This window comes from Podarcis cretensis (assembly GCF_951804945.1).
Source record: "Podarcis cretensis genome assembly, chromosome: 3".
Classification (NCBI taxonomy): Eukaryota; Metazoa; Chordata; class Lepidosauria; order Squamata; family Lacertidae; genus Podarcis; species Podarcis cretensis.
Window position 1 is genome coordinate 49,646,697 of NC_137172.1, and position 16,574 is coordinate 49,663,270.

At 42.5% G+C, this 16,574-nt stretch overlaps 1 protein-coding gene across 1 annotated transcript; it reads right to left on the reverse strand.

The window, feature by feature from the left end:
- Window positions 1-1,653: 1,653 nt before the first annotated feature.
- ABCB10 (ATP binding cassette subfamily B member 10) lies at window positions 1,654-16,544 on the reverse strand. Its single transcript, XM_079971056.1, has 13 exons — window positions 15,905-16,544; window positions 13,775-13,975; window positions 12,719-12,921; window positions 12,005-12,139; window positions 10,443-10,589; window positions 9,083-9,218; window positions 8,150-8,245; window positions 6,747-6,956; window positions 6,350-6,429; window positions 5,887-6,067; window positions 4,748-4,791; window positions 3,765-3,799; window positions 1,654-3,129 (listed from the first exon to the last, which is right to left on the reverse strand). Exons 1-13 carry the CDS (start codon window positions 16,266-16,268, stop codon window positions 2,868-2,870), a joined length of 2,094 nt encoding a protein of 697 aa, XP_079827182.1. The 5' UTR covers window positions 16,269-16,544; the 3' UTR covers window positions 1,654-2,867.
- Between the last annotated feature and the right edge of the window lie 30 nt (window positions 16,545-16,574).

Consider the following 16,574-nt stretch of genomic DNA (forward strand, 5'->3'; position numbering starts at 1 on the left):
CACAAATGACCCAGAGATGCATTTTAAATAAAAGCACACATTCTGCTCATGTAAAAACACCAGGCAGGCCCCACACATAACCCAGAGATGCATTTTAAATAAAAGGACACATTCTACTCATATAAAAACACGCTGATTCCCAGACCGTCTGTGGGCCGAATTTAGAAGGCGATTGGGCCAGATCCAGCCCCTGGGCCTTAGGTTGCCTACCCATGATCTAAATCACCTTTCAGGTGAGACCAACAATTTGGTTCCCATAAGATTTTTTGAAACAAGACAATTCCTATGAAAAAGAAGCAAACCATTACTGTAGTATCAGTAAGAATGGGGACAATATTTGGCATGAAAGCTGGACACAGAGCTCACTTATTAGCAGTTAAAAGAGAAGCATTGCAACATGGTAACCTGTAGCATTAAATCCATGAGAAATTATTGAAAAACTTCCCTGTTGTCACGTTACAGATGTATGTTACGAAATGCTCTAACAAGAATAAATCTCTCATCTTGAAGAAGCTTTAAAATATTGTGTAGCTGATCAGAAAGGCAGCAGTTCCAAATACATTTACTTACAAGCTATTCTACAAAGCTGCAGTGGAATTCACTTTCAGTATTACGTAGAACTTTGTCAAAGGCTCTTACATTAGACTAAAGGTTTGTTAAAAATGCTCCTTTTCAAAAGTTGAAATATGCAGCAATGCATTAAGTTCTAAACCAAGAAGTGAGTTAACTGACAGTTCAATTATGTTTCACCAGTGTGTGATGTATACAGTTTTATGTAATCTGATAAAATTTGCAAAGTTAGAAAAAGGACTGTTTACTAGTATTTTAATAATGTTGTTGTTGTTTAGTCGTTTAGTCGTGTCCGACTCTTTGTGACCCCATGGACCATTGCACGCCAGGCACTCCTGTCTATTTTAATAATAAATACAGTTAAAAATCAAAGAAGTCAATTCCTATGCTTTTGTTTATTTTTTTTTGTAGTTTTTAGAATGCATAGTATTATTAATTTTGTTCTCTTTACTTTGACAATCTAAGGCTGCAAGCCTAATCCCATTTACCTGGGAATAAACCCCATGGAGGACGCAGGTGGCGCTGTGGGTTAAAGCCTCAGTGTCTAGGACTTGCCGATCGAAAGGTCGGCGGTTCGAATCCCTGCGGCGGGGTGCGCTCCCGCTGCTCGGTCCCAGCGCCTGCCAACCTAGCAGTTCGAAAGCACCTCCGGGTGCAAGTAGATAAATAGGGACCGCTTACCAGCGGGAAGGTAAACGGCGTTTCCGTGTGCGGCTCTGGCTCGCCAGAGCAGCGATGTCACGCTGGCCACGTGACCCGGAAGTGTCTCCGGACAGCGCTGGCCCCTGGCCTCTTAAGTGAGATGGGCGCACAACCCCAGAGTCTGTCAAGATTGGCCCGTATGGGCAGGGGTACCTTTACCTTTACCTTTAAACCCCATGGAATTCAATAAGGTTTACAACCGAGTAAATATAGTTTTCCTCATGAAAGTTTCCAATATTTAACACACACCTAAGCATAAACATGTTTGCTAAGTTATACCCATTTTATATTTCATGACATATTTCCAGTTTTGATTCAATATAATAGATGGTGGTTAATAGTAAAGTGGCTATGACTGCAATCCCATGCACAGTAAACTGGTTTTATTTATTTATACAGTTTTATTCTGTGTGACTTAAACATATCTTTATAAACATATGAACAAATGAAGCTGCCTTATATGAAATGAGCCTACATTAAGATACTTTTGGGCCAAGTGAATACTCTTCCCACCCCGGACTTTTTTGGTACCAGGTGAATGCTTCCCTGCCCTGGACTATTTTGAATGTTTTTTTTTTTTTTTATGGAGGTGGGGCACTTTGGAACAGATAATGTACACTGGGTTTTAAATGCGGCTTGTTCTGCTTTTTAAGCAAGTGACAATGATTTTTAGAGTGCAATCCTAAAGTGGAGGAGAGATTACAAAGGCAGTTTAAATTGTCATCCAATGTCCTGTTGGCATCAGGACAGAACTGAAGACAGAGGCTAATCAGTTACTAGCCTCAGGATTTAATTAAAAAAATATTATCCAATTGGGAAGAGTGAAAATTTTAGATACACTCAAGAACATGTCTAAATCCTGTCGGCAAATATTCTAAAAACAACAACAACAACACTTGAACAGGTTAGGATGAAATTTCTGCCTTCCCCATTTTGTTGGGCTTTTGACCCCTATCAGTTCTAGCCAGGATGACCAATGGCTAGGGATGGCAGGAATTTTAGTCCAACAACATATGGAAAGCCACAATTCCCCCCTCTCTGTCATACGTTTCTGTCTTCCAGCCCAACTAGTAGCAGCTTTTCTATGATTCCCCCTTCAGCTTCCTGTACTACATCTTATGCTGTACCAGAGGGTACTCCAACTCCCCGGAACAAATTTGGAGGATGCAAGGGTCAATGGTGGGAACAGGGAACTGGTGAAACTTTCCCTCTGCTCTGATCCACTTTGTTCAATGAATGGATCTCTGTTTCCAACCCCATAACTTTAAAAAAATTCAGAACTAAATGTTGTTTTAATTTCGAACAATGGAAAAATCTGTGTGCTGCCATAACTTAAAAGCAATGAACATCCATATGATAGTCATCAATCAAAATACAAAGAATTTACAACCTGAAAACAGCTCAGTACTGTATTGGGTATCTTCAGAATATAGTTAGTAGTTCTGAATAAAAAGTTTAGCACAATCAAGTTTTAAAATATTTGAAACACGCTGAAAAAATATATATAACATTTATTGTACATAAACTGAAACATAATTTAAAATTCTTGGAAATGTGATACATTTCAATACATAATTTTAAAAAATATTTTTCTTTCAGGATTTCACATTTAATGCAAAACTTTCAGGAGACTGGATAAAAGACTGTTTCTTCATTAGTTTGCTGAAAAGTCCATCTGGGTTTGCAAGCAGTGTTTCGTGCTTTCCACACTCAATAATTCTACCTTGGTCAAGAACTGCAACAGAATTAGCATTCTGAATGGTGGACAGACGATGAGCAATAATGAGGACAGTTCTCCCTTCCATGAGCCGATCTAGTGCTTCTTGGACAAGATATTCATTTTCAGCATCCAAAGCACTAATTCAGGAATAGATTGAAGGGAAAAGATGTGATATATTCCCCCACTACACTCTGAGAGCTATTACTTTAGTACAGACTAGTTGTCTAACCAGCTTGCTTTCATTTCATTTAAAAATCTGCCACAAATACACTTAAAATATTGTTATTTCACAAAGTCCACATTCTGTGGACAAAATAATATCCCATTATTTATTGGAAAAGATAATCTTAACCCATTTTGTCTTCAGCAACACAAAGCACCTTTTGACAGATCAGTTCCTACTGAAATTTAATTAAATGTGTTCATTTTTAATCAAATTTATTTTTAATGAAGTTTCAAAATGCAAGGAGCACATCCGAATGGGAGCTTCCCAGTAGGAGAGAAGTGTCCCAGAAAGAAAGACAGCTCCTCTCATTGTACAAATGAGCACAGCTTATCCTGTGCTGATTTTTGTGATCTCCTGGCCTGGACTTGCTGAAGCATTCCACAGATGTGGTCAGAAACTGTTGGAAACATCAAGTCATAGTTCCTTCCAAACTGCTTTGAGGAAAAATACATGGCCTGCTCTGGCATAAGGTGAGTAGTATAGAACTATTAAAAGGTCAGTAGTAGAGAAGAAATGATCACTTCTGGGGGGAAATGTTTTACTTACCTTGTTGCTTCATCAAGAAGAAGAATTTTTGGATTCTACAGAACAAAATGAACTTGGTTTTACTTTGACAGTTTTTTTTAGTTGAAGGTTGCGTTAATGTACATACAATGGAAAAATAACTGGAACATTAGGGAGAATACTTCAGATCTCTCTTCCTCTATACAAGTGGAAAGCAACTATGAGGTCACCTTTATTAACAATGAACTTATCACTGGTTTCTGGTGGAATTGCTACATAAGCATAGATATGAAGCAGCTAAGTTTGCTGCTTCAATTACATGAAGAATATATGGAAGAAGCAAACACATTCAGAAGAGCAGCATGCCAATGTCATTCTATGCAAAAATTTGAAATTCCTTGGAGAGCTGACATAAACAATACATATTTACGTATAAGGATGAACTGGAGTAAACATGGTAGCTTTTAATATGCACTACTAGATTATTAAGATTCCTCTAAAACACAATTGCAAAAATGGCAATGTATTAGTACTCAGTACTAAAACAACAAAAATGTTTTATCACATACTAGAAAAAAAAGATTCTGCTGTAAAAGTCCTTTTCTCAAACTTTTTTTTATTTTTATGTAGGGACTGGAGTTTGTATCTAACTAAATTAAGAGCTATTACCAACAAACAGGAAGGCATTTTACATTATTCTAAAGTAACCTGCAAGCTAACCCTCTTAAAGTGCTAAGCAAAGGTACTACACCTTTGACACCCTAATCAAAATTACTATCTTCCCAGAGAGAAAATGCTGCTCCTGGAAGAGCAATCTATTCCAGACAAACCTGTAGAGCAGGTTTCAGATGGAAAAGTAGCGCTGGGCAATTTGACTCTATAGTAAGCATCATATAATTCCACAACTGTAACACATTTCCTATTCCTACTACCTCAGTTAAGAAAAGTCTATTTGACACATAAGTTTTCGCTTGTTCTTCTTTCAAGATATGGATATGAGAAAAGCCAATTGGTTTCTGTCTTACCTTGAGAAGAGCTCGAGCAATTGCAATCCGTTGCTTCTGCCCACCTGTTAAAAAATGTAACATTAAAATATATTTTTTTTCTGTTTTTTTCTCTTTATGAAAATTCTTAGTTAAACGCAGGAGGATTAATTGCTCTCCACTAATTCCGCAAGAAGAATTACATTTTAAAGCTTTCCAGAGGAGTAGCTGTATGAGTGAGTTGCAGCAAAAACAACAGTCTTGTGACACCTTAGAGCAGGGGTCAGCAAACTTTTTCAGCAGGGGGCCGGTCCACTGTCCCTCAGCCCTTGTGGGGGCTCAGACTATATTTTGAAGGGGGGGAATGAACGAATTCCACAAATAACCCAAAGATGCATTTTAAATAAAAGCACATGTTCTACTCATGTAAAAACACGCTGATTCCCGGACCACCTGTGGGCCAGATTTAGAAGGCGATTGGGCCAGATCCAGCCCCTGGGCCTTAGGTTGCCTACCCATGCCTTACAGCAGTGATGGCCAAACTTGGCCTTCCAGCTGTTTTGGGACTACAATTCCCATCATACCTCACCACTGGTCCTGTTAGCTAGGGATGATGGGAGTTGTAGTTCCAAAACAGCTGGAGGGCCAAGTTTGGCCATCACTGCCTTAGAGATTAACAAATTTATAAAAGCATAAGTTTTGGGGACTAGGGTTCACTTCATCATTTAATGTAAATGAATCGTAGAATCATAGAGTTGGAAGGGACCCTGAGGATCATCTAGTCCAACCCCCTGCTTTGAAGAAATATGCAGCTGTCCTTTAAGGGGATTGAACCTGTAACCTTGGCACTATCAGCACTATGCTCTAACCAACTAAGCTATCCTGCTGTAAGAATAATTTGTTTCTTTGTTTATAATATAGTGCTGTCCTAAGTTGCAGGTTGGATAAAGGGAGACTTGTAAACAGTCAGGTCAGAGAGAAATAGAATGCATAAAGTACAGACAGTGGCCTTGTTTGTCACGCTAAGCCAAATTATCAGTCAGAGCAAATGTGTAAGCATGTGGACCCATGGAGAGGAGATCATGGCCTCTTTGCTCCTCCCTGGGATATTAACAAAATTAAAATTATATTTTAAAAGCACATATATTACACAGTGCATTTTGAAAAGTTTGAAGTCATACCTGAAAGAAGAACACCTTTCTCCCCCACTAAAGTGTGGAATCCGTTTGGAAAGTTTTGGATAAAACTAGCAGCATTTGCTATCTCAGCAACTCTCTCAATTTCTTCAGTAGTTACTGTAGAAGGGTCCTCTGCACCATAGGCAATGTTTTCAGCAATAGAGCATGAGAAAAGAACTGGTTCCTAACGTGTAAAATACAACATTATTATATGAGATTTTTTTTATATCCGAAGTCTTAATATTTGCTACCAATTGCAGTGGTTAAACATTTTGTGCAGCAGTGCATCTATTCCCTCTATAGGAATATAGAAGGACGTGTTCCTATATTCTGTAGGAATATAGAAGGAAGTGTTCTCAAACTTTTGTCCAAAGCTTAAAATGGAGCATTGCAACAAGAATCTACCTTTCACAAGGAGTGCAACAATTAGGATAAATATACAAAGAATCAGTGCTTCTCTTCTTACCTGACTTACTGTTCCGATTCTATTCCTGAACCAGAGTGGATTTAACTGACGAACATCAACACCATCGACAGTGATGCTTCCTTGAACAAGAGATGGTTGTTAGATAATATTCTAGGAACAGAGGGAGAAATAGGAGGCTCAGGAGAATGAGAAATAATAGCAGAGAGAGTGCTTAAGTGCCACAGAAGTGAAGTGCCACACAGGTTACTGTATGCATGGTCTTCTTGGCAATTGTATCCTGACTGGAACTGTCTCTTCCTGTCACCTACTAAAATCACATTTATTTGCCTATGCTTTGGAAGTCTTGGATAAGGTTGCTCTGGATCTTAATAATTTGTAATAGTCTGAAGACCCAGGAGGACGCCACCTTGCTGACCTAGTACACCCTCATTCTTACCTGAGATTGGATCATAAAGCCTTAGCAGGAGAGAGACAACAGTCGATTTGCCAGAGCCACTTGGGCCGACCAATGCCATCACAGAGCCCGATGGGATGCTAAGGGTAAAGTCCTGAAAAACCAATGCTTCTGGACGAGCTGGATATGCAAACTGGATATTTCTGAACTCCAGAGCACCTTTGAAAGCATCCTGGTTTAATACCATTCCCTCTAAAATTAAAATTAAAATTAAAATTGCAGTAATATAAACACATTTATGACAGAAGAGGAACCCAAAATTTGTCCAAGTAAGATGCAGCTATGTGCATTACATTCAGTCGCGCCATCAAAAAAATCAAAATAAGAGGCACAGGTTATCTACTGTGATTCTTCTTAGAGTTCTACAGATTTGCTCATTTTAAAATGTTATCTATAAGGCAACCTGGACCAGTCTGATCAGAGGAATTGGGCATGAGCCTTAGCTGTGTTCTTTCTGGGAATTAAGTACCTTAGCATTTGCACATTCTGAAAATCCCCAGTGGCTTATTCTGCTCATGGCCTAGCTGGACTAGGTAGTTATTCCGACTTTCTCCCAAGGGAATAGCAGCACCAAAGACAGAGAATGGGTCACACAATAGGAACAGAAGAGCTGGGCTGATATGTTTGGTTCATTCTTCTCATATATTTGGAGGGATGAGAGACAATATACACATAAGGCATGGGTGGGGAAAATGCCTTCAAATTTTGTGTGTGGGTGGCTTCCCTTACTATAAACACAACATAGCTAAGGATTTTCTGTTTTTTTACCTTTTTGAAAAGGGTCTCACTGATCACAGTTGGCAAGACTTTTGCATGTTTTCCTATAGTATATCCTCTTCCCATCTGTGCCAGATCCCTATGGAAACACATAGTGTTGTTTCTATGGGGATGTGGCACAGGCAGGAAGAGAAAACATGGCTAGAAAATTTAGGAATTTTGCAGGCTGCAGTCAGAAGCCAGTAAGGCTTTTTTTTAAAGTGTGAAACACAGAAGACAAACCACAGGCACCTTGTCTTAGAGTAAGGAAAACTCACACATATTAATATATTTGCAGGAATTGCTCTTGCCTCTCCCTGAAAGCAACTGAAAACCCACGCTTTTTTTAGAGGTGGGGTTCAAATAGCTGTGAAAAAATGTGGAGGGAATTTCAGTCCCCCACTAAATGGAACAAACACACCAAGGGAAAAAGGAGCATACAGAGTCAGGCTAGAGGTAATCAGCAACTTCCCTGGGCAAGTCACAGAATTATAGAGTTGCAAGAGACCCGCGGGTCATCTATATACATGCCTGAAAACCAGCCCTGATGGGAACTTCAGCTGTAAGATGGTGTTCCGGGTTAGAGAGCTCACACCACAGCTTAAACATTTATGAAACAGAGAACCTACCATTAAAAGGAAGTTGTGGCTTTCGATCCATAAGTTCCCACAGACGCCCTCCTGCACCTAATCCTTTCATAAGCTCAGAATAGAAAGAGCTTAAACCTAAACAAGAAAAAGTATTGTTATGTACAAACAGGAACATGTAGGACAGGTAGTTTGTCTTGAAATAGAGTGACATAACCTCCATGCCTAAATCCTTATTCTAACTGCTTCATGGCTGCTCAGCCTGAAAAACAAGTTTTGCATGTTTGACAGAATAAACTCTGCCAACCTGCTTCTAAACAGGAGATTTTAAATAGCTAGCATGTACAGTACACTTAAATAAAATTGAAATCTTAAGACTAGGGTGTTTTTGGCAGAGAGCAGTCATTCTGCGAGGGCACTGCCTTTCCCTGTCTTTTGAATATGGTACACCAGCACTGGAAAACTATTTTTTCCTTTTAAGTAAAGTATACTTTAAAGAATACTTTAAAGGACTTTTCAAAAGAATCACCCTGCTGGATCAGGCCGAGCGTCCATCTAGCAGGACGTGAGAGCAATTCTTCCTATTCCCCAACAGTTGGTGTTTCCATAACATACTCTGTCTGATCATGGAGGTTGCATATAGTTAACATGACTAGTAGTCCTTGACAGACACATTCTCCATGGATTTGTCTCAACTGGTGGCCATCACCATGTTTTGTGGCAGCAAAATTCCATAAATTACTTGTGTGTTATGGAAATAAGTGCTTTCCTTTGTCTTTCTTGAATTTCCTGCCAATAAGTTCCATTGGATAACCCCAAGTTCTGGTATGGTGAGGGATAAACACTATTCTTTACCCACTTCCTTAACACCATGAATGATTTTATAAACACTTATCATGTCTCTACTTCTAAACTGAAGCTTGCCTATAATATTTCTAACTTATTATTTTTAAGCATATATTTTATGATCCATACCTCCAATGCTTATGCCAACCCAGAAGGCGTACATTAAGAAAGAAGACAGTTCACCAATAGTCATGTGGGCACTGCCCATCAGTAATCCTCCTTTGTACAGAACAGAGAGCACAATCAAATTCCCAGATAGCCCAGTCTGAAAAAGAAAAAGTAACGTATCTTCCAAGATAATCCAAACCTTCATAGCGGCATCTTCTAAAATTCTCTCATGTTTGAGAACATATATCTAAAATCTCAAAATAAAGTCATTTACTGTATTGGGGGAGGGGGAAGCATCCTCAGTACCCATATTGCCAAAATTAAAAAAGTGAAGGCATAAATTCTTTCATCACATTCTTCTAAGAGAATCAACTGGACACACAACATTCAGTACAGCATTCAGTACATGAAGTCTATTACGTTTGGAGTGCATCTTTAGGACTGCAACTATTATCTTCAGTACTTCCAAACTTTTCAGAAGGTCTCCAAAGAAAGCCAAATAAATATTAACTTTGAGCCAAAGGAGCCCCTGCGCTCCCAGAAGGCACTTCCACGCATGCAAAGGATTCCCTGTTTCCCCCCGCTGCAGTGCTATGTCTATTCTTCTTGAAGTTGTCTGGACTTGTTGCAGGAAGAGTTTGGTGAGAAGGACCACAGATCAGTGGCAGAGCATCTACCTTGCACAGAGAAGGTCCAACATGTCTCCTGACATGCCTCAGAAAAGCTCCTGCCTGAAATCCTGGAGCTGCTGCCAGTCAGTGCAGGAAGCACAGAGTTAGATGGACCAATTGTCTGGCTCACAAGGCAGCTTCTTATGATCCAATCCATTGCCTGCTCTACCCACCCTGGGACTACGTCTTCTCTTATCAGATAAGAAAACATAACCCATGTAAATGTCTTCAACCAATTTTCTTAGGAAATACTGTATACCTGTAGTCCCTGTTTACATTACACGAACAAGGAAGCTCACGACAGGCAGAAAGGTAGTTTAAAGGGGAAATGCTGCCATACTCATGCAGCATATATCCTGAATTTCCACTGAATGAGCTCTGATATCCACTCCCCCCCCCCCCCGTTCCTATTAAGATCAGGGTAGATTGGAAATTCTCTAGAGCAGCTAGTGGCAGAGGTCTCCAAAAAGTGCCTTGGTCAAGCTTCTGTAAACAGAACAGAACAAAACAAAAAAGTGACACATGGGCTGAGGTGCAACTCCCAGCTACACGTGCAAATAATTTTCTCTATGGGTGTTGTGATACGCTATTTACAGATGGAAAATCCGAGAATGAAGGTGCCTATATCAAAGTAGCAGTGTAAATATTCAAGAGAAACCCAGAGACATTACAGAAACATTGTGGATTCCTCACCTTCTTCATATACTTACTGCTCCAAAGAATCCTGCTCGAGCTAACGCTTCCTTTTTGGCTAACTGTAACACATGGTCAACTTTGCTCCTGTATTTCTCCATTTCTTTCAATTCTTGCCCAAAAGCTCGAACTGTTCTCAAATTTCCAATCCGTTCTTCTGCTAACTGCAGTTAACATTTAAAATATATAGAGCATTTAAAATATATAATCCAGGAGGCTTGAATTTCATGTGCCCCCAACCAAAATAATAGTAAATGTGATCCCTCTAATTCCGTGGTTCCCAACATGAGCTACACGCCCCACAGGGGGGCAATTTGATTTTTAAGGGGGGCAATTCAATAATGAGTTATTAACAGTGAATGGCCTTTTAGACTTCCTCCACATGAAAAGAAATTCACTTTTTGAATAATAAGAATTATATGTCGGCAGTGGCATAGCGTGGGGGGTGCAGGGGGGGCCGGCCGCACCGGGCACAACATCTGGGGGTTAGGGTTAGGGGGCGCAAATCCACGGGTTAGGGGGCGTAAATCCATGGGTTAGGGGGCGCAAATTACTTGCCTTGCCCCGGGTGCTGAAAACCCACGCTACGCCACTGTATGTCGGGGGGGGGGTGTCCACCAGGATTTTAGAGATGCTTAGGTGGGGCATGGCCAAAAAAAGGTTGGGAACCATTGCTTTAATTGCTTTTAAGTACTAGACTAAGGTGTTAGACATATGCCAGAAGCATTTAGCATGTGATACCATGGTTTAAAAAAGACATACCTGAACTTTTGCCCCTTTGTGTTCCTGTGTAAAAGGGAGCTGGAACATGATCTAAGGCTAAGCCCCAGTACCATATGGGGCTTGGGAAAAAGCACTGTAGCACAGACCACAGAGGGCAGTTATACATTGGCCTAGTTCATATTAAGCTATAGTTTAAAATAGGTTAACAAGAACAAGTAGTGAGCTGATGCCCCCTGCTCAATAGTGTCTGCTTTGCTCCTCCCCTGCTTCTGGCTTTGCCATCCCACAAGGGAAGCAAACCAGAGGCTGGTTTTGCATTATGTGTGAACCAGCACTGATAAGTTTCTCCCCAAACAAGCCACAGGTATAGGTGTCAAATGAGCCAAGCTGGCACTACTGAGCAGTATTTACCAACATGCTGCTTGTTTTTATTAAGCCATCCTTTATTTTCAACTATAGTTTAACATGGCATCTGAAACAGGCCAACAACACAAGCTCAGTGCAGATCCAGCCACACAAAATGTTGATGCAGGCCTTCATTTGCTTAACCTCGTTGTTAAGAGACAATATACACAAACCCTACCATGACACCCACATAGAAAAGTTACATAGAAAACTGTTGTATACCATAATAAGAAAAAAGGACTTCACTCTCACTTGAAAAGGGGAATAGAAAGCTTGCAACATCCCTGTTGCTTCATCTTCCACAATCCATGCCTGATGTTACCTCATTTTCCTTAACTGAACCTTTATCAGCTGAGAACGAGTGGGAAATGGCTGAATAATGGCAAAGTTCAGAGTGATATAACCTCAACACTGACTTTCAGTATTTTTATTTTAACATGTCGTAACTGACCTGTGTTGATTCTGCAAGGGAATCCTGTGTCATTCTAGTCAGTTTTCGTAAATATCTTCCGTAAATAACAGCCACAAAAGCCAGAGGTGGCACGACACTCAGAACAAATGTGGCAAGTTTGGGAGACACAAAAAACTAGAAGGAAAAGAAGTAACCTTGAATCAATATTTTAGTACAATTAAATAGACTGCTAGATCTATAAATTAAAGACATGTTAACACAATGAGATTTCCTTTAAACATTTTGCTCCCCGCCCCCCCATTTCACTGCACTCTACTACAGCAACAGATGAATTCTGTCCACTCCAAAAAGAAATATAGATTATTCACAAGCAAGATGGGGAACAACTGAAGGGAAATATTTCAATCCCTGCTGTTCAGGGATACATTTGGAGCCGTACTGAACTGTTATCACTCACTACAGGCAAATGACTCAAACCCCACCCAAGTTGCATGATCCATTTGCATCACATTCACAATAGAAGGTAGAATTACCTAACAAACAAACAAAAAATATCACCAGATATATTTAAAGGCATTCTTAGTACAGTGTATGTGTCCTGTATCAAACAAAACAGCTTCACAAGTGGACTCCTGATCTTTGCAACCTCATCCTAAACACACTGAGCCGGCAGAATACACACACACACACACACACACACACACAGACAGAGAAATAAACAGAAAGACAGAGAAAGAAACAAGAGGCACATACCATCATCCCAACTGCAACTGAAGCCTGAGCGCCAGCTCTTAGCCCATCAGAAAGGTTTTCGGTGACTGAACGACCCAAGAGTGCAGTGTCTGAAGATAAGCGATTAATCAGCTCTCCAGTGCTGGTTTTGTCAAAAAAAGCTACTTCTTGTTTCAAGAGAGAGGAAAACATTGTTGCTCTCAGCCGTTTCACAATTCTTTGTCCTAGGAGGGTCAAGAAGTATGACAATTCACTGAAAAGATTTCACATATAAAAAAAACAAATTAGCAACTTCACTAATTGCAAGTCATTTTGCAGAAGATCTTGTATAATGAGGAGAAAATGTGCTTGGACAGATTTGTGTGCTTGTGTGTGTGCATATAGGGAGAAGGGAGGATATGGGTTGTATTGTTTGCTATTGTTAAATATTTGGATCAAAAATTAATATTCAATTAGAAGATGAAGTAGTTTTTGCATAACTTAGGAAAAGAAGATTATATTTAGGCAGGGAAAGGCAATTCATACTATTACAATGTTCTAAAGAAATTTAATTGTGCATTTCAGAGTACTGTACATTGTGAAAAGCAAAGGCAGTTCTACTGAAATCTCCAAAACCTATACTGTAGTTGGGTTGGGCAAAACCTTTATTGGCACCAACAGAAAGACCGTGGATTCATCAATGGCCCTGCTCTGCTTCCACCCTACAATGCCCTGTTTGGGGGCCTTACATTGGCTGCTTCCAAACCGCCAATCCTTTGGGCTGGCTTGGATGAACCCAGGGGAGAGAGACCTCCAACTGTTCCTAACCCCTTCCAGTGGAGGATAGCAGGTTTCCAGACTGGATGCTGTCCAAGAGCTGTTTTCATACCCTGGAGCATATACATTTTCAGTTCGTATAATAGGAAAGGAACCCAGAGACCAAAGGGTGGGGAATCTGTGGCCCTCCAAGTGTTTCTGGCTTACAACTCCCACCATCCCTAACCATTGGCTTTTAAATATGCAACTATTATTTTGGAGCTTCTTTCAGCCACTTGTTCCATTTACCAGAAGATCATTTTAGGTATTCATTCCCATTACCTGCAATCTGCATGAGGTAGACACGGATTGCATTGGCAGCAGCACCACATAAAAATATTCCACTCAGCAAGGCACAGAGGTTGGTTAGGTTGTCAGCAAGTTCACCAGTGGGATTTGTGTAGATGACATCAATTACTTTCCCCAAGAAAAAAGGGGCAGACATTGTGATGACACTGGAAACTGTCAGAAAGCCAACAGCAGCTAGGGGAAAATATAAGCTGTTTAATAAATGGGAAAAAATGATGCAAGGATTATAAAATTAACATTTTATAAAATACTTCAGCTTCTTATATTTTAGCAGTCTAACTGGAGAATTCAGACCAACTGCTCATCTAATCTAGCATCCTGTCCTCACAGAAACCTGAGCACAAGAGCCCTCCCATCTCCTGGAGTTTCCAGAAACTGGTACTCAGAAGCATTCTGTCCACAATAAACATGGATACTTTGTGAAATACTTATATGAGACATCAGCTTAACATCAGGTGCATTTCACAGTGCCTAATTTAAAGGGAATCTGTATAGCAGATATAAATTAAGATAAAGTGGCATTTGAAAGGGTTTCCTCATAGTTAACCCTGATGGTCCATAGCCAATCCAGGATAACATGTAACAACATGTCACTGCATGATATAATCACTCAGGCTACACAGTATTATGTTGTACTGACACTCATGGACAGACTTTGGTAATATGGCACCCTGAGAAAGGACATTTTGCGCCCCCTCAGCTTTGAGTACAGGTAAAGGGACGCCTGGCCATTAGGTCCAGTCGTGACCGACTTGGGGGTTGTGGCGCTCATATTGCTTTATTGGCCAAGGGAGTCGTCGTACAGCTTCCAGGTCATGTGGCCAGCATGACTAAGCGACTTCTGGCGAACCAGAGCAGCACACGGAAACACCGTTTACCTTCCCACCGGAGCGGTACCTATTTATCTACTTGCACTTTGACGTGCTTTCGAACTCCTAGGTTGGCAGGAGCAGGGACCGAGCAACAGGAGCTCACCCCATCATGGGGATTTGAACTGCCGACCTTCTGATCAGCAAGTCCTAGGCTCTGTGGTTTAATCCACAGCGCCACCCACGTCCCCTAGCTTTGAGTAGGTACCCGTATAAATGTAGGTTGTTGTTGTTGCTATTGTTCCCCCTCGGCTTGGCACCCTGTGCTGGGGAACTGCCCGCACCACCCTAAATCCAGTGCTGCTCACACTGAAGGTGGGGAGAGGCAATACAATGTCGCTGCCTAGACAACAGGGCCGACATTCTCTGCCTTCCTACAGCATATTGCAGAGTACATTGCCCACTTGTAATGCATGGCAAAACTTCTGCATTGATCCAATTTTTGTAGCATGCACTTTTGCATCACCACTTGGAACAGAATATGGGCACACAGAAGTATGTTCCACTAAAAGTAATGCAGTATTCAGATGTTCATCCCGTGGCACGCTATACTTTTAAAGCATCTTCAGAACACATTCTTTCCCTCAAGGAATACTGAGCACTGTAGTTTACCCCTCACAGAATTCCCCGCCTCCCTTTGCAAAGCGTCCCAAACTACAGCATCTGGAACCTTTGAGGAACAGACCGTGCTTTGCATGCGCTCTAAAGGCATCATGCGTATGCAGCCATGGTGGAAGAAAGAGAATGAGGACAGCTCACTGTTGTAGGATGGCCAGCTAATATAGAAGTGGATCGACCCAGCTTCTCCCTGGGTGCATGGCTAGAGGGGCTGTCACGATGCGCTCCTGCACGTCAAAATTTACCACCAGATCCTTGTGGATGTGTCAGAAAGGGAAAGAGAACATAACTGTAGGACCTGTGGAGCGGGGAGAAAAGATTAAGCGCCAGAAGTCCGGCGTTTGGGAGAGATAAAAAGCTGCATAGAGTCAGTTCTTTATAGTGGGCATTTGTGGGGTGGAGCAAAGGTGCAACCAGGGGGTAGAAGAGAACGACCTCAACTCTCAGCCATTTAGTGGGTGGAGGCGAATGAAGTGGGAGAAAAAGAGAAAACAGAGAGAAAAGCCAGCGAAGCCTGGCAGGGCATGGTAGTAACACGGAGCGCCCTTGGCGCCTCCGAGCCCTCCGGGAGGCGAGCAGGGAGACGGTCCCGGGGCGGCAGAGGAGGAGGAAGTACCTGTCAGTCTCCAGCGCTCGGGATATGCCAAGGCCAGGAGCCTCTTGGCGTCCGAGACCTCGGCGGCGGGCCCGGCAGCCGGGGGCAGCGCGGCTCCCGAGGGGTCGCCCGCCTTCTTCCGCGAGGTCCCCGCCGAGGCCGCCCACGAGGACGCGGCGGAGCGGGGAGCGGAGCGCAGGGAGCCGAGCGAAGGAACAGCAGCGTCCCGCCACCTGCCCGCCGAGGGCGACGCGGCCCACCCGCCGCCACCGGCCGCCGCTGCGCCTCGGAGAGGAGCCGGAGTCCAGGGCCAGCAGTGCAGGCGCCGGCGCCGCTGCTGGCGCCACAGCAGCAGCAAAGGGAGGCGGGGAAGCAAGCCTGCCATGGAGCAAATGGCCGGTGGCCGCGCGGAGGTGGCGGCTGCCTGCTGCTGCTTCTTCCTTGCTGCGGCGCCTGGCGGGAGAGAGCAAAGCAGAGCCTCCTCACAGGCTGCGCCGCCGGCGCTGCCCCATAGAGCGCGGCCCGCCTAAACGGGGCCCAGCCCGGCCCCTCCTGCTTCTGCTGGGCGCTGATAAGGCTCTCAGCTGAGGCGGCCTCCCACCATCCCCAGCCGGCAGAAGCGACCCGCCCGAGCGATCGTGGCGTCCGGCGGCGCCCTCTACCGCTCGCGGCCCGGACCAGGGCGTAGAGG